Below are 18,944 nucleotides of genomic sequence, written 5' to 3' on the forward strand. Positions count from 1 at the left end.
TTTACAGTTTACATACATGATGATATTATTTCTACTCCTTATGCCGCTAGCCTAAGCTTGAATTGTGAACTGTACACCGAAATTTTAGAAGAGAGCAGGGCACAGAAAAATGCAGAACCAATTAGCTGTATTACCAAGTGGTAAGTAATAAAACATTTGGAAAGTGGGACAAAAGTAACGGAAGCTGGAAGCTGTGGAAGTAGAAAGTAGAGCAGGACAAGATGTTACAAAGAAAGTCGTGTTAGAGCTGGCCTAAAGATGCACAGAATTTCTTTACATCTGTGGTTCTCAAACTTTAGCAGACATTAGAATCACCTGTAGGGCCTGTTAAACCAGCTTACCGGGCTCCACCCCCGGAGGACTTTCTGATACAATAGGTTAGGGGTTGGGCTCCCTGAGAATGTTGACTCCTCACAAGTTTCCAGGTGGCAGTGGCGATGCTGATCAGGGACCACACTTTGAGAACCACATCTTCAGGTGAAGAAAACTGGAGAAAGAGAGACTGTAAAAATGAAAGCAGGGGTAGAGGTAATAAATCCCTTGACAAAAGATATTCTCAGGATATTACTTCCTTATTAGAAGACTCAAATTTGGTAGAAATATGAGCAGCAGTGCCTGGTACTAGTTTAGTTATACTGCAGATTAAAACAGTGAATGCATTCTTCCTCTACAAGAGTCCAAAGAGGGTAATAAAATTAGAAATAAAATCTACTAATTGTCATTTTCTAATTAATGACCCAGCTTGGACTATCTGAGTGATATCAAAGCGAAGTGATTTCAGAGCAAAAAGATTAAGAAAGAGCAGCCCTATTTATTTTCTATTTTCTCTCCTGCTCTCCTTTTCTTCCCCACCCTGCCCTCTTCCTTCCACATGTATTAAGTACTCAATATATATATACAAGGGACAATGCTTGGTGCAGGGAAATGAGAAGTAAATAAGACACAGTCCTTAACTGATAAAGTGTACAAATATAAGAATAGAAAGGGAAGACTTTCTTCTTGATCCATGGCAGATCTATAGAGCATTTACCATCCGACAGATTTACTGCAGAGAGTTCAGAGGATTTAATTGAAGTGTAACCTTACATATCTTCAAAACCCCTAGAGTACTCTGAATAGAACCTCATTAAACGAAGTAGGTTTTCCAGCAATGTAAATAATGTGCTTCTCTCCGGTTAGACTCTTGGAGTCCATTCAAAGTCTGATTCTAAGGGTGAGTTATGGTCTTTCTTAGGAATGTCTAAAATTATAGACCACAACGAATTCCTTTATTTATTTGACAAACAGCTATCGAACACTCTGTGCCATTCATGGAGATATTTATAGTCGAATATATGGGTTTGGAACTCAGAGGGGAAGCCAGAGGTAGAAAGACAAAGTTGTAGCTATGCTCATATAAATGTTCATTGAAGTCAGTGAATTTTAATAATCATTGATTTTAGTAATATTTTACGGGTAGGCAACAGTGAGAAGAGAAGGGGCCTAGGATAAAGCCTTGAGTGGTTCCAGAAGTACAGACTGAGCAGAAAAAGCAAAGCAGCCAGAGTGAGGAAGAAAACCCAGAGAAGGTGGGGTGAAAAAAACCCAAAGGAGTTTCAAAAGTTGGTCAAGTAAGATGCAGTCTACAGAAAGCTCTTTCCATTTGTTGCTGTGAGGATGTTGCCTTTATCGAGAGCAGTTTTGGTGGGGCCGGGTGGAGTGGGGTGGAAGCCAGATTGGGGAACGCCCAGGGGTGCCTGGTGGTGAGGCTGGTAGACAGCGGGGTAGAACAGTCTGGCTCTGCAGAGGGGGAGGAAGAGATCGGCTTTTTCATTTGATTTTGTGTTTTCTTTGAAAGTGAATTTGAATACTATTTAAATGTTGACAGCAAGGTAAAATAGAGAAGTTGTTGAAGATACAGAGGAAAGAAGGGTTAAAAAGATTGTGGAAGGTTAAGAAGAAGGTGGAAGGTGAAGAATTCAGGAAATAGGAAGAAGCATTAGGCAGAGGAGGGAAGATGTCACATCTGAGTTGAAGTAGCTGAAAAGAGTTGGGCTGGGCTAAGTGTGCCTGTGTGTGAAAATGAGGAACCCAGTGCCTTGCTCATGGCAGGGGCTCTGAGAATGCTTGAAGTCACAATGACACTATTGAAAATACCTCCTCTTATATTGATATTTAAAGTTAGAGTGGCGGTATATTACATGCCATCTACTTCTTACTTTTCAGTGGCTTTCAGAAATATTAGTTCTTTATTTTTGACAGAAGAGTGACATATCTGACAGGAGGTGGTTAACTCCAGGTTTTGACAAAGCCCTTGGGCTCGTTTTTAGCCTAAGGTGTCATTATAAAGGAGGGAGGAATCCCTGTTCTATAGAAAGGATGTTTTTAATGTGTTCAAGTGTGAGAAAAGACTTCCAAGTGTCGTCTGTGAGGAAATCTCTGAATCATGCTAAAATGACATAAAACATTTTTTTTTTTATTTATAAGAAGAAAAGTGGGTCGTTTGTTCAGATCTCTGGCTTGAACAGAGATCAAGGTATCGTTAAAATACCTAAGACAGGGACTTCCCTGGTGGTGCAGTGGTTAAGAATCCGCCTGCCAATGCAGGGGACACAGGTTCGAGCCCTGGTCCAGGAAGATCCCACATGCCGCGGAGCAACTAAGCCCCTGCACCACAACTACTGAGCCAGCACTCTAGAGCCCACGAGTCACAACTACTGAGGCCACGTGCCACAACTACGGAAGCCCGCACTCCTAGAGCCCGTGCACAGCAACAAGAGAAGCCACTGCAATGAGAAGCCCCTGCACCACAGTGAAGAGTAGACCCCGCTCGCTGCAACTAAAGCCCGCACACAGCAACAAAGACCCAACTCAGCCAAAAATAAATAAATAAATTTATTTAAAAAATAAAATACCCAAGACAAACTACAACATGAAAAGACTTCCCAGAGTAATTTTACAATTATTTTCTAATTCTGAAAATAATGCTAGAATGATAAAATTAAGCTTGTTTATTATATTATCTTCTCTGAAAAGAATTAGAACTGATCAGTTACACCATTTTAACCCCCCCCCCCCAATTTTTGTTTAATATCTTAGATTTTTCCTCTTGAGAAAAGATAAAACTTTGGTATTATATCTCATAAAAGCCTACCATCAAAAAAAAAAAATAGAAAAGGTTTTAGGTACTTTGTGCTAAATTAATAATTCTTGTCAATTTAATATTACCTGAAATGACTGAATCACAATTAAAAAATGAATTTAATGATGTACAGTATAATCATATATGCAAAGCAATTAGAGACTATTATACTGTGATAAGGAATGGTTGGCATTTCAAAATAAAATTTTAATTGGAAATAACTTCGATTTTTAAGTGCTAAATCTCAATTTTCATGTTACTCATCACACATTATTTTGTATTTTTTTTAATCTGGTAAATTGGGGATCAAAAAAATCTTCTGTAAGAGGTGAATAAGGACAAGTGTTCGAAAACAAAGCATGGATGAGGCAAAGTTAGCTAGAGAAACAGACCAAAAAAAACCAACAAAATAATGATTAAAACTGCAAAATAAAATGTAAAATAATTGTGCCATAAAAAAGTGAAATGGGGCTTCCCTGGTGGTGCAGTGGTTGAGAATCCGCCTGCCAATGCAGAGGACACGGGTTCGAGCCCTGGTCTGGGAAGATCCCACATGCCGCGGAGCAACTGGGCCCGTGAGCCACAACTACTGAGCCTGCGTGTCTGGAGCCTGTGCTCCGCAACAAGAGAGGCCGTGACGGTGAGAGGCCCGCGCACAGCGATGAAGAGTGGCCCCCGCTCGCCACAACTAGAGAAAGCCCTTGCACAGAAACAAAGACCCAACACAGCCATAAATAAATAAATAAATAAATAAATTTGTTAAACAAGAAAATGAAATGAAATGAAAAAATCCTCTCATTCACTGAAAATAAAATCACAGAGACAGTTCTAGCTAAGTGACGTTGTAAAACAAATAAGAGCTACCATCTCTTACATGCATCTCTTAAGAGCAAGGCCCTTTATAAACATTGTTGCTAATTTTCAAGGCAAGTTTGCAATGGAAGGTACTATTTTTTCATTTGAAAGAAGAATAAACTTCAGCTCAGAAAGGTTTACAGACTTGTTCTGAGCCACATACCTAATAACTGGCAGAGCAAAATAATTCAACACGAGAATTTAAAATTATTGTTATTATTCCAAAGCTCATGACCTTTGAACTATATGCCCTTTGAGCTCTTGGATGAAAAGAGGACAGTCCTTGATTTTGTTGGAGGAAATCAAGAACATTAATGAAGATTTTGACTTAGAGATAGATGGCTCTATGACCAGCCCTGCATTTATGCCAGGAAGGTGATTACTTACAAGACATATCTGACGACTCTTGGAAGAAGAATCAATATGTGAGAACAGCACCCCTCTAGTGAGATGCAATTGTCATCGTTGAATTCTCTTGTTGGTACTAAGGGCTTAACCTCTGGATATAGCTTTAGGAACCTTAGGTGAAATAGCAACCCATTAGCAAAGAGCAGGGTCTTAACAATGTTTCCATGTAAGGTCCTGACCCTTATTAGCACAGGATCTGTAGCACACCTCTAAAGTATGTGAATGAGCTTTCTCGAAGCCAAAAGTAACTATCTAGAGGTTTAGACACCCCTCACACCTTCCCAGCTTCCCACAAGACTGAGGTAATTGGGATCTCACCACTCTCAGAAATTCATTCACATCTCCATCTTTGCTAGGCTTCACACAAAAGAAATAGAAAACAAGGCAGACAAATTGTAATGGGAAGGGAAAAACAAGGTTTGGGATGAGATGGAGGATACCAGGCTTTCTGGGAGAGGATGGAAGACACAAAGAAGGAGGAGAAAAAGGAGCGTGAATAATCCCAAACAAACTGCTTACACCTCAGTTTTGCCTACTTTAGGAAAATGGAACATTTAATGTCCTGGTAAGTAACCTGAGATAATGTATGTAAAGGACCTACCCATAAAATGCTAAGTTCATAAGAGGGTTTCTAAAATGATAGCTATTATTATCATCATCATCATCATCAACAACAGCATTATTATGTCTGAAAATCTGTAGGTTGTTATACATTGTTATTCTAGATGACCTTGTGTTGCTCTGTCTCCATTTCAAGCACTGTGAATTGCCTAAATTAAAAAACGTTTTTTTCCTTTTATTTATTTTTATTTTTTTAAAGGAAATTCTGGACAAAAAGGCCAGAAGGGGGAAAAAGGGAGTGGAAGCATGCTAAGTAAGTTTATGGTTTCTTGGTTTTTTTGTGTGTGCCTTTGTAATAAACAAGCTTGTGATAGTGGTGGTCTGGGCTTGAGGCAAAGGTTGAGAACTTCAGTGTTGATCCATGGGGATTCTCTGGAAGTCAGCCACAGTTTTCTACAAATAAACTGTGCTAACTGGTGTAAAACAAATAGATTATATTATACTACTCTAAATCTCATTACCCATTTGTATTTAGTTTTTGTGATGAGTGTAATTTTCTAAAAATTTCACATAGAAAATGGTTCAATTTTCAAGCCAATTTCAATCTGCTGAAAGAAAATCAAGCTTATGAATAGAAACAATACAGCCTCCCTACCTACTAACTGAAATAACTGAAATGTTACATATAAGAATTTGAACAATCTAAGAACAGACGAATTCTCTGACAGCTGGGGTATTTTTGTGTGTTTTGTTTTGTTTTGATAAAAACTTGAAAAGTGGTATTCGATAACCCAGACCTTCAAAACTGCAACAGAATAGATTTCACAGCAGGGATCTCTGTGGATGGAACGCTGTCCTCATGTTCCAATGTAGAGAATCTGTAAATTGGATCTTGAAAACTAAATATTAGATGAGATATCTTCAGGAGTCACAGTGCCATAAGTCAATGGTTGTGTGTCTAGGCCAAATCTACCAGATATAATGAAAGGATTTTGAAAGGGAATGAGGAATCCACACTTGATTTCTCAGAAACCAAGGGTTCCTCCTCCGTGTTCCCAGTTGGAGCTGCATGTAATGTGTGTGTGTGTGTGTGTGTGTGTGTGTGAGAGAGAGAGAGAGAATAAGTGATACACACACAGCTATCATAATCTTTACCCATCAGGGGTCTGTTTTAGACAGATTTTCGCAAATCCTTTAATGGATCCCAAAATCTAGCAGTTTTCAGTTGCAATTATTGTTTTAAAAATGCAGTACCAGTTTCTCTGTCTTAGTAAAAATAATTATTTTTACCTCATACACTGTGTTGATGCCACATTTAGGCAACTTAGGGTCACCATTGTGAATGCCAACCATTTAAGTATGGTGTAACCACATGATGCTTTCTACAGTTGTTTTCATAATTGTTGCATTGTTGAAGTGTGTTTGCCCCTAAATTGAACAACACTGAGTATTGTGTGTCTCCTTAAAGTGCTTTAGTGTTAGTCAATGATTATTATTGTTGTTATTATTATATTAAGATAATAGAAACAATAGGAAAAATTCTCCTTTGTGTCCATTTATTCTTTGATGTGATCACTTTGATCTGCTGTTTTACTTTTTATTCCATTTCTTCTCCTTTCTCCTTGTCACTCCATTTATTTTCACTGAGCTCCTGTGTAACTCTTCCCTATCTGCATGTTTATTTCTATCTTTATCTCTACCTTTATCTTTATCTTTGGTTCTTCTTTATCTCCTTTTTGGTTCTTCTTTATCTCCTTTTTGGTTCTTCTTTATCTCCTTTTCCTGAGACTTTCTCTGAGCTTCTTAACCTTGACTCTGGTTAAACTTGGCAAATAAGGGACATCTTTATTTTGTAGCCTGTTAATCTAACACCTACACTGTCTTTTGTTACCTGAGGTTATCAAATGCTTTGAATTTTTTTTTTTTCAGATACGTTCAGATACGTTTTCAGTTACAGATATTTTCATGGCTGTTTTGAAGTTTACGTGCTTGCTTTCTTTGAGGAAGTATTAAGAGAGATTTCTGTGTATAAATGTGTGTGTGTGTACATAGCCTCCAGATTCCTCTCCATGTACCCAGCCCCTCATGGAGAGTATATAATTCCATAATGTTTTAAAAAGACAGAAAGAATCAAATACAGAAACATCTATACAGTGTGTTCTGTTTTCTCCTTATTTAGGTTAATATGCCAATCTTCTGTTATGGCAGTATATGTGGCTCTTTTCTCTCAGTGGCTACACATTATTCCATTATATAGTGCTACCATAATTAGCGTAATGTATCATTCAGTTCCCTAGTCATGAACACTTGATGATTTTTCTTTGCTTTAGCTTGGCTTTAAGAAACAATGCTACATTCAGCACTCTTTTACATGATCTTGTGGGAATATTTTTTAATAGAGAATTTGCTAGCAGTAGAATCAATAGTTCAAAGGTGACGTGCATTTTACAATTTGATGGATTCTTGCAAATGGCTCCCAAAAGATTGTACCAATTTGTTCCCTGTGAAAGTGCCTGATTCCCCACATATTCAATTAATTCTGGTATATGAAAATTTATATTGAATTATTTTGCTGTACTTCTAAAAAATATTTTTCAAGCATAGTTTAAATATAACAAAAATAATCATTGATTTCCTCTTTTATTTTTTTTTTGATTCAGCTTTTTTAAATTAATTTTTATTAGAGTATAGTTGATTTACAGTGTTGTATTGGTTTCTGCTGTATAGCAAAGTGAACTAGTTATACATATACATATATCCACTCTTTTTTAGATTCTATTCCCATATAGGTCGTTACAGAGTACTGAGTAGAGTTCCCTGTGCTATACAGTAAGTTATTATTAGTTATCTATTTTATATATAATAGTGTGTATATGTCAATCCCAATCTTGAAATTTATACCCCCCCTCCCCCTTGGTAACCACAACTTTGTTTTCCACGTCTGTGACTCTATTTCTATTTTGTAAATAGGTTCATTTGTACCATTTTTTAAGATTCCACATATAAGCGATATCACTTATATGATCTTTGTCTTTCTCTCTCTGACTTACTTCACTCAGTATGACAATCTCTAGGTCAATCCATGTCACTGCAAATGGCATTATTTCGTTCTTTTTTATGGCTGACTAATATTTTATTGTATATATATACCACATCTTCTTTATCCATTCCTCTGTCGATGGACATTTAGGTTGCTTCCATGTCCTGGCTATTGTAAATAGTGCTGCAATGAACATTGGGGTACATGTATCTTTTCGAATTATGGTTTTCTCTGGATATATGCCCAGGAGTGGGCTTGCCGGAGCATATGGTAGCTCTATTTTTAGTTTTTAAAGGAACCTCCATACTGTTCTCCATAGTGGCTGCACCAATTTACATTCCTACCAACAGTGTAGGAGGGTTCCCTCTTCTCCACACCCTCTACAGCATTTATTGTTTGTAGATTTTTTAATGATGGCCATTCCGACTGGTGTGAGGTGATACCTCATTATAGTTTTGATTTGCATTTCTCTAATAATTAGCAATGTTGAGCATCTTTTCATGTGCCTCTTGGCCATCTGTATGTCCTCTTTGGAGAAATGTTTATTTAGATCTTCCACCCATTTTTTGATTGGGTTGTTTGTTTTTTTGATATTGAGCTGCATGAGCTGTTTGTATATTTTGGAGATTAATCCCTTGTCGGTCACTTCGTTTGCAAATATTTTCTCCCATTCTGTGGGTTTTCTTTTCATTTTGTTTATGGGTGCCTTTGCTGTGCAAAAGCTTTTAAGTTTAATTAGGTCCCATTTGTTTATTTTTGTTTTTATTTTCATTACTCTAGGAGATAGATCAGAAAAGATCTATCACATCTTGCTGTGATTTATGTCAGAGAGTGTTCTCCCTGTGATTTCCTCTAAGAGTTTTATAGTATCTAGTCTTACATTTAGGTCTTTAATCCATTTTGAGTTAATTTTTGCGTATGGTGTTAGAGAATGTTCTAATTTCATTCTTATTTCCTCTTTTATGTATGTGTCAGGACCAGCATAACTCCCTGATCGTATTAGGGCAGGCCCCTTTGAAGATCAGGTGGGTTGGGCGGGACACCCTGTGCTACCATCTCACTAAAAGGACCTTCACCTCTGGACAAGTCACAGCACAACTGATTCCAAGATCCCTTTGTGGCTCCTCCAAACAACCTTGGTTCCCGAGTGGTGCCCGGCTTCCGCATGCCTTCCTCTCCTGGTCCTTGGTACTGTTTGGGTCTCTGCTCCCCTGCTCATACCTCTCCCCACTCCAGCACCCCACCATCACCACCGTCCTGAGCTGGGACGCCTCCCATGTACTGACTGGCGGGCTGTTCCTACCTTCCTCCGAGCCAGGCCAGGAGCCCTCTGCCACCCACTCACCTAGTGTCTCCTGAACCCATCGGGTTCCAGGAGAAATCTCATGGATACCAATTATATGTGCATTCTTTACCCTCAAAAATACCAGTCTCAACCAGAGATAGGGATGCCATAAAAGAATCCATTTGTTCATTCAGCATGTTTATTGTGTACCTCCTGGAGCTGGACTTAACAGCTAATAGGATAGCTATTGTCCCTGGACTTCCTGAACTAATTGTCCCAGAAAGACATAGACATGGAAACAGGCAGTTATGTAATAGAGTAGAGGTATATGGGGGGAAGGAACAGGGCTCCATAGGTGTTCAGAGTAGGTCAAGATTTTTAAATTCCTTAGAATTTTAAAAAAGGTAAATTGACTTTGATTTGCTTAGTTTACATTCATGTCTTCTTATTCTCCAATTTATGGCATATTTTTTTTCAAGTTCTATAGTGAGGTCAAGTGGAGCTGGGGCAGTTCATTCAACATTTTTGAATCAAAGACCAAAACTTGTTTCCTTAAAATACCTAGCTGTTTCAAGCAAGAATATTTTGATCATAAAAAAAAAAAAATGCTGAAAAAAAATGCTGAAATTGTTTTAGTCTAAAAAGCTCTTTTCACCAGCCTGCTGCATAAAAGCACAGGTAAAAAACAAAGTTCCTAAGTGTGCTAGTTATGTTATTGAATAAAAACTGTAAAAAAAAAAATTTTTTTAAACACAACTCATTGTACTTTATGCTTTAAATATCCAGTATAGATCCTGGAGAAAAAGAAATATTTCAGTAGAACTGGAGATATTTTGTGTAGGTGAAGAAAGGGCTGACAGTGAGAAAGGAGAATATGTAAGAAAAGGCAAGCTAAAAAAAGGAAAAATGTGGGATTCCATGTTAGTTTTGTATGTCTCTCTATTAATCAACAGATTGAATTTTCTCAACTCTCCTTTCCTTCAAGGTTTAACACATAGTCCCAGGACTCACAACATTAAGATTCTAGTAGAATTCTCAGTAGTGTCCCTATACGTGTCTCCCCACTTCCATTCATTCCCCAGTGAAATGGGCATCGTAATGCCTACCTCACTGGATTGTTGTGAGGGTCACATAAGATATTGTGTGTACGCAGATGCTCTGTAATACTATAAAGTGCTTTACACTCATAAGGCATAGTTCTCAGTGGTCGTGGTCTCTCTGAACTGGAGCTGCTCTTCCTCGCTGGTATAATGCAGACATTTAAAATCTGTAATCAGGACAGGAGTGAGAGCCAAATGAAAATGCAAGAAGCTAAATAAATGCCATGGACAAAAAGAGGCGCTGGAGAATTGGATAAGATTTTACATTAGATAGAGCAACACAAGTGTGACCAGATCACAAATCAATGAGTTTGAGCCGAGCAAAAGAGCATAAGTTATAAATAAAAGGAGTGACTGAACAGAGTGCACGCCAGAGGCCCGAAGCTGTCAACAGAGGTCAGAACAAAATGTCAGGCTAATAAAACAGGAGTTTCAGGCTCTGAGGAACAAAGTCTGAGCCCAAGACGCTGCTGATGAAAAAGCTCCGAGAAGTGTTGAAACAAATTAGAGTTGTCAGTGGTACTCTGGGTCTGTGCCGGCTTGACACCAAAGTCTCCAGGAAAAAAAGGGGCAGAGAGGTATCAAATCATCCTCAGTAGTAGCAAACTGGCAACGATGACAAGCCAGTTAAAGCAAACATCTGGAGATGAGTTGGATCTCTTTGCCTGTGGTTTAATTGGATAGGACTTCCTACTCCATTCTGTACCGGGGGGCAGGCAGCACCTGGGAGCCCTCTTCTTCTCCAGCAGTACTTGGTCCACACTTGCCACTGATAGCCCTGATCCCAGCGACCCTGGGAGACAATGTCAGGGGATTCGGTTCACCAGTTATCTGGCACCCCAGACTGCAAAGGAATTCTGAAGTGTGTCAAATACGAACCTGAACTTTCCAAATTAGGGGAGAAAGGCTTTTTTCTTTAGACAAAAGTAGAGGCTGAAATGCCCTGTTCAAATGCACAAATTACACCAAATTTAATAACGTATAATAAAGAGAAAACAAGTCTGCACCAAGTTCTAAAGCTTGTCCTAATAGTTTGCTGTGTTCTCACCCTAACTTGAGAGTGTATGTGTTTCAAGCAAACAGAATTCCGGCCATACAATGAAACACTTTGTGTGAGGTTCTGTCCTCAACATACCAATTACTAATGTGTCATTTGTTAGTGTTTTCTACTGTGCTTTTAACCCAGTAAGACTGTAATTAGGATGTGGATTTAGAGTAAATGTCTTATTTTGAAACTCATACAATGATATGAAATAGCTGTATGTCTTTCATTTGATTTCTGCTGAGGACTCAGCACAACCTTTAATGAATTCTGGTCTTTCTCCAAGCATTCAGTTGACCAAAGGAAAGGCTTCTCTTCCAACCATGAAATAAGTATAATAATGAGCTTTTAGAAAATATTTACTCTCCAATGCAGGGGCTTTAATGCGTTATGTCATCTGATCTTCAGAAGAGCCTTTGAGGTAAGTCCTATCATCATTCCCATTTTATAGATTAGAAACTGAAGCTTACCACTAAGTGTTAGAACAGAATCACAAAGCCTGGTGTATTGATCTCCAAAGTCCCTATTTGTAACTGTGACTCCATTCAACACTCCCACAACTAGCTTTATATATTTTTTATATATAAATATCACAAATATGTCATACGGAAGGTGTGGAGAGAGGAAGAAGGAAGGGAGAGAAAGAGATTTGTGAAGAGCAATTTGGTTTTCTAGAATGGGCCTAATCATTGAAGACCTTAAGATAAGAGTTCTTACAATCTGAACTCCATTAGGTCAAATTCCCAAAAAGCATTCTCAATTAATCTCTGTTAGTTCATGTTTCTTCCTTCATATCCCATTCCAGCCATTGCCTCCAGTCTCTTCCCCCAAGTATATTAACTCAGAAACATAGTCTTTCTAGAATGCTTACCTAGCCTCCATTATTGTATTGAGAATTACTCATATGCACAAGGGGAATAAGCTACCCGCTAATATTCTATCTTTATTTCCGTAACTGGCTCAATTTGAACATTTTTTTTTCAATATAATGTGGTTGCTTTGATGTCCTCTTGTTTTATTGTGTCTCTCGTTTAACCTCTCACTGTCCTTTTCTCAGTAGCCCAGCTGGGCTTCAGCAGAGCAGAGTGTACCCGAGCAGTGATGTCTCCAGCTGACTTAGATAACTGCTGCTCATTCTTGACAGTTACGTGGTGTTTCAAGGTTTACATGATTCCATAAATGGGCGCTAAAAACGTATAGTATTCCATTAACACAATACATGTGTTTCTTTGTAGTATGTATAACTAATATGTCTTGTAAATTGAAATAGAGATTTAAATCAGTAGTGAATCCAGTGGTTAGCACTGGTCCTGTTTAGGAGTTATCCCAGCTGACTTACAGCCTGACTCTCACCAGAGCTAATGAGAAGGAAGAAAAAAAAACACATCAATATGGTTCCAGCCAGGTCTTTTGCATAAGCAAAATCTGAAATTCCTCCAGTTATGTGCCGGAGTTCAGATGGAGTAGAGAGACCCAACACGCCACTTCCCCTGCCTCCACGACCTCAGAGGACCAAATGGCTTTCTTCTTCAGAGAACCAGGTCCTGGCTTCCTGTTCTGCAGTCAATGTAGTCTTACACTAATACAAGATTGTTTCTTTTGTTCCAATTCAAGCACTTACCGAATATAGGTTATAGGTTCTAGCCTTTTTTTTGGCCGCACCAGGTGACTTGTGGGATCTTAGTTCCCTGACCAGGGATTGAACCTGGACCCTCGGCAGTGAGAGCACGGAGTCCTAACCACTGGACCACCAAAGAATTCCCAGTTCACAGCCTATCATTTGCTCCCTTAACCTGGCTTCTCTGGCCATGCATTGCCCTACAATGTGAATCTCAAGACGAGATTCCCTAGAACAGCACACTTACTACTTGCTCGCACATGAAGTGTCCCAGAAATGTCTCCCACTGTGGCTTAACCTAGATCCTGACCCTTTCCTGGGGTACTACAGTTATTCTTATCCCCTGCTTCACCTGAATTGTCACTCATATCCTGCTTAATCCACTGCGAAGTAAGAACTTTAAAGTTATAATAGATTTACTCAATATCATCTGAGGTTTAGTACAGTTTATTTTGACGCAGCACATTCTCAGTCTTTTAATTATTCAGTCGCTGAACTGTGGGTGTTCAGTGTCATCGTGGTTAACTTTGCTAAGCCACTAATTTCCAATGTAACCAAATGTCTACTACCCAGCTATTCTGCAGTCCTCAAATCTTGCGGGTCAGTTCTTTAATATTGAAATAAAATTGTTTGAGCACCAACCTCACATTCTAAGGCAATTCCAGTACCTCCTGTCTGAAGTAGATTGACGAAAATACGGAAAAATTATATTCCCCATGTCTCCTCATTCAAATCCCTGCCACGGCTGTGATAGTGGGTTTAATAGGGTTTCTAGAAATTCATGTGATCCTGAAACCTCAGGATGCGACCTTATTTGGAAGTAGGGTCTTTGCAGGTGTAGTTAGGCTAAGATGAGGTCATGTTGGATTCAAGTGGGCCCTAAAACTAACAACTGGCATTTTTATAAGAAGAGGAGGCCACAGAGACGCGGTGAAAACCTGGAGGCAGAGGCAAGGATTAGAGTGATTTGGTTACAAGCCAGAGAACACTGAGACTGGCCGGAGTCATGAGAACCTAAGACAAGACAAGGAAGGATTTCTCCCCAGAGGCTTCAAAGAGAAAACAGCCCTGTGGACATCTTGATTTCAGACTTCTGCCCTCCAGAACTGTGAGAATAAATTTCTGTTGTTTTAAGCTGCACAAATTGTGACCATTTAATATCGTAGCCCTAGGAAACTCACATGCCTATGCATCTGTGGTCGCTCCGTTCCCCCCATGTCACTCATTCCAACAGTGAGCGCCACACCTCTCCCTTCATTTGAGGATGTTCCCTAGCTCCACCTGGGGATCTAAGAGAATTTTACTGAAGACTGATTCATAACAGGAAAATGTGAGCAGAAGAGTCTACAACTTTCAAGTTGAACCTTAGAGTTTACTGTGTCGAAATTCCTGGCTAGATTAGACTCCAAATTTTCCTCACTGGCCGCTCTCCGCAGTCTCTCCCCTGCCATCAAAATACCTTGCATACCCCTGCTCCACTGAAATCTTCTCCCTCTGGTTTCTCCTCTTTACCCTGTTTGGGGACTTCCAAAATACTTGTTTTCTTTGACTTCTGGAGTGAGATTCAAAATCTGTTAAATTATTTTTCCAAGAAATTCAACCTATTTCTCCAAACATCTGATATCCAGTGTAAAAAAAAAATAATAATAATCAGTCAATCTAAGAAAGAAATGGAAAATTTTATTCGGGCCAAATTTGAGGATTATAACTCAGCAAGAGCATCTCAGGTCTGAGAACTGTTCCGCCCATTAGAAGTCAAGGCACAGTTACATAAGTTTTTTGAGACAGAGGGCTGTACATCAAATGATGTATTATTGACAGTTTACATGACCCAGATCTAAGGGTCATCGTGGTAAGTCATGTGATCCCGTACAAGATCAAGAAGGAATGTTATCTTTGAAGAAGTTGTCTTGCTAATGCTAGAAGAATGTTGTTCTTTATGGTTGAGCAGGTATTTCTGCTGATGGGGGAGGTCTGGTCGATGCATAAGGCAGATACACGATGCACAGTAGAAGGGAGAGTGGAATCCAAAGGGCAGAGAAAATTTTTTTATGTTTCAATTTTTCTTGTCTTGCCATAAAATGAGTTATATTTCACACCAGGATGTGCCTTTCATAGCTAAATACCTCATTAAGCTAATTATCTTAAATTAAAAAATCAGTTCCCTTTCTAGAGGAATTTTGCCATATTGCAAGGACTTCTGGGTCAACTTGCAACCAGACTTTTTAAAAAAAAATTTTGTTACATTTGAAACTCAAATATAGTAATTACTATTGAGTAATAAATTTAACCCTAAATCCTAATTCCAATAAATGATACAAAACAAAGAAAGCATGACCATGAGGTAAACAATGTGATAATAATTGAAATGAAATGGCTACACTCCTCAAAAGTCATTTTACATTTTAACCTCAGTTCTTTACTTCCACTCAAGTAGCAGTGATAGACACAATGCAAAGACACCCCATAGTCCACATTCTTCCTGACTTCGCTTTTCAAGTTAAAATTTTGTCTACTAGAGCTTGTTGCAGGAAAGGAAGTGGGGCACGAGAGGATGGTCACGTCCCAGGTCTCGCATGAGTCGCTGGGACGGCCACCAAGTGTGGGTTCTTGGCTTTGCGCAGGAAAGAATGCAAGAGTGAGCCAGAGTAAAGTAAAAGAAGTTTTATTCAGGGAGATACACACTTCATAGACAGTGTATAGGGCATCTCAGAAGGCAAGAGTCCCCAAAATATGGGTGGTTAGTTTTTATAGGCTGGGCAATTTCATAGGCTAATGAGTGGGAGGATTATTCCAACTGTTTTGGGGATGGAGTGGAGATTTCCAGGAATTGGGTCATCGCCTACTTTTTGGCCTTTTATGGTTGGCCTCAGAACCGTCATGGTGCCTGTGGGTATGTCATTTAGTATGCTGATGTATTACAATGAGTGTAGAATGAGGCTCAAGGTCTAGTGGAAGTCAACCTGTCCGCCATCTTGGACCTAGTTGTTCTAACCAGTTTGTTGTGTCTTCTATGGCTATGTCATTCTTTTAAAGGTTGTGCCCTGACCTCCTCCTGTCTCAAGTATAGTAGATTCATAATATTTTTTCCTAACTTTCAAGAAAAGACTTGTATATGAAGCACTTTTATAATTTATTTTGGACCCATAGATGGCTCCATCAGTGTCCCTGTGAACATGGGACTTTAAATAAAATGGATTTCTTCTTTAAATAAAATAGATTTCAAATATAAAGAAAAGAAGGAAGAACATTTACAACAGATAGCTAATACATAGTCATGTACACACCACCCGCATTTTAGAGGTGTTGTCCTTTTACCATACAGACTACACATATTTCTCTTTTAAGAAATATCATGTTAACTAGCACAGATGAAGCCCCATTTATGCCTGCTTCCCTTGCTTTTCCAGGTTAAACTTCTATCATGGAGTTTACATGTTTCTTTCTATTCATGTTTTTATATATTTACTACATATCTATGTTTACATAAATGATAGATGGTATTTTCTGTGTTTTATATAAATGACATTATACTATATCTCTCATTCTGAGCTTGTGCTTTCCCTCAATTTTAGGAATTTCAGCTTAACTTGAATCATAGACCCTTTAAAACAGTAAGGACATTAGTGACCATCTGGCCACCACTTATTTAATTAAATTAATCTTAGTTTTAAAAATAATATAATTTCAGAAAATAAGAAAAAGATTTTCTATTCAATTTCTGTCCCCTGTACAAAATCACTGTCAGTATGCTTGGATACTTCCTTCTAATCTTTTTATATATCAATTTTTTTTTTGCATATTAAAATGAAACATTAATGTTAATATAGTCACTTAAATTTTATATTATCATTTTTCTCTATTTTCTATATGATTCTTTTGACAGGAATGTTTAATGAGTCTAAAACTATCCATCTAATGTATACTATAATTAATTTAGCTATTCCTCTATTCAGAGATATTTAATATATGTTTTACTTCCTCCTTTAAAAATAAGCCTTCAATAAACAAAACAATAATAACTACTGAACTTGTTCACTTTCACTATATTTGAAGTTATTTTCTCAGATTAGATTAGAAAACCTTTGTAAATTATCTACTCTTATTTATTTTTTGTCTGGTATCTTATAAAAATATGAATGAGCTATTTGTGTAATAAATATTTTATATATTTTAATTTTACACACAGACTTTTAAAAATATATAGAAATTATCAGTACTCTACACTTTCCTCCAAATCTAGGGAATAAGAATAGTAAGATTGCCTTTAGAAAGTTAAACTGCAGTGAATCAGAGCAGAGATATGTCAAACCACCTAACCTGATGGAATATATTAACATATATAAAGAAAAATGTGTTAAGCAAAGAGCACTGGCCAAACCCAGAGGCAAAATCTCATAGCTATGTCTCATTGTAAATTAATAAATTAATTAAACGAATAATTCACTGATTGTGATTTGACTTCTTGTGCAGATTGCCCACAGAGAGAAAATGGCCTTGTCAAGTAGTTAAAGATATTCCCGTTTTTGAGGCAATTACATTTCTGGTTGTAAATTGAATTGACATTTAGTCCTGAGAGTCTGTTTAACATTAGTCTGCCACTAAGAGATAAATCCTCTAAACCTACAAAAATTGGGTTTTGGAATATGTGAGGTTTCTGATCAGATCCTGCCACCAGACCGGTCCACCTTGGTGACTTCTGTAAAAATAAACATTTGGGAGTGGCACTAGTTACTATTACATGACTCTAATGTTTTAAAACTACACAATCTATTCCTGGATTATTATTTCCTATGTTCTTAGGCATTTACAGTGAATGATTGGATCACCCAGGTATTTTACTTAGTAATTGGAAGTTTGAATACTGCAATAGCAAATTATTTTCCTTCTTAAAAATGTTTTTAATGTTTGTAACTCATGTTTATTAAGTGAGGAAGGGCTTATGCACCTGGACATTATTACATTAATTCAGTATTTAGCACTGAATTATACTTTGGATGAATCAAGAAAATAATTATAATTGTAATACTACATGTTAATACATGTTTGCTTTTCATGTTTCTGAGTGGCTCAGTCAGGCTTGTAGGAAATTGTTTATTTATTTATTTTTTTACATGTTGTTGGATTACTGTTCCAACAAAATTTACTCAAATTAGAAAACAAAAGTTACTATTTCTTTAGTTAACTGAGTTCTGAAAACCCATACACTAAAACTCCATTTTCACATTACAGAGATATTTCTGTTGTAACAATTACATCTTGCTTTTTTATATTATGGTGTTCTTCAAACTCATATTTGAAAAGATATATTTAAATAGAACTGTGTTTATTCACTGGCTTTTCTAATTATTGGAGGATATTTTTATTTTATTTAGCACTAAGTAAATTTTAAAAATTATTTTCTGTCTTTGCCTTTTTCTGTTCTTCAGCCAAATAATTTTTTAACAAATACTTACTAGAATAGTTCAGGCTGTTTAAAGAAATTTTCTAACTCTAAGTGAAATTTTTTGTGATACTACTTACACACATTATCTGTTCTTAGGTTCAAAATGTGTATGTTGGTTTTAAAAATGGGAAAGAGACATTTCATATATATGTAAATCACTGCACATGATCAAAGTTTTATAAAAGTTTACTGTATATATGGCAATTTTGATTACTTAGGCATTGCAGAACAAAATTACTTTGTTGTAAACATGGTATATTTCTTCCCAAAGTTTACTGCTTTAGCGATTTCTCAAAATAAATGAAAGTTGTCTGATTTCTATCTCATCCTTTTTCAAAACAAGGAAAACACTTTGAGACAAAATCCAGGGGGCTTATATCAAGGAATATCTTTGCTGTTTCTAAATTGATTTTGTCATTATAGTTACCTTGTTTTTCTTGGTAAAGAACAGGGTGTTTGGTCTATTTT

The 18,944-nt window shown here is 37.5% G+C and overlaps 1 protein-coding gene across 2 annotated transcripts in view; it reads left to right on the top strand.

Annotated features, from left to right (window-relative positions):
* The window catches only part of MSR1 (macrophage scavenger receptor 1), a 369,659-nt gene that overhangs the window by 340,296 nt on the left and 10,419 nt on the right, over positions 1-18,944 (top strand). For both annotated transcript variants that reach the window (XM_068532055.1, XM_068532056.1), the window contains one exon: positions 5,205-5,258. In XM_068532055.1, coding sequence (XP_068388156.1) covers positions 5,205-5,258 — 54 coding nt within the window. The remainder of the gene's footprint in view (positions 1-5,204; positions 5,259-18,944) is intronic.

This window comes from Eschrichtius robustus, chromosome 21 (assembly GCF_028021215.1).
Source record: "Eschrichtius robustus isolate mEscRob2 chromosome 21, mEscRob2.pri, whole genome shotgun sequence".
Classification (NCBI taxonomy): Eukaryota; Metazoa; Chordata; class Mammalia; order Artiodactyla; family Eschrichtiidae; genus Eschrichtius; species Eschrichtius robustus.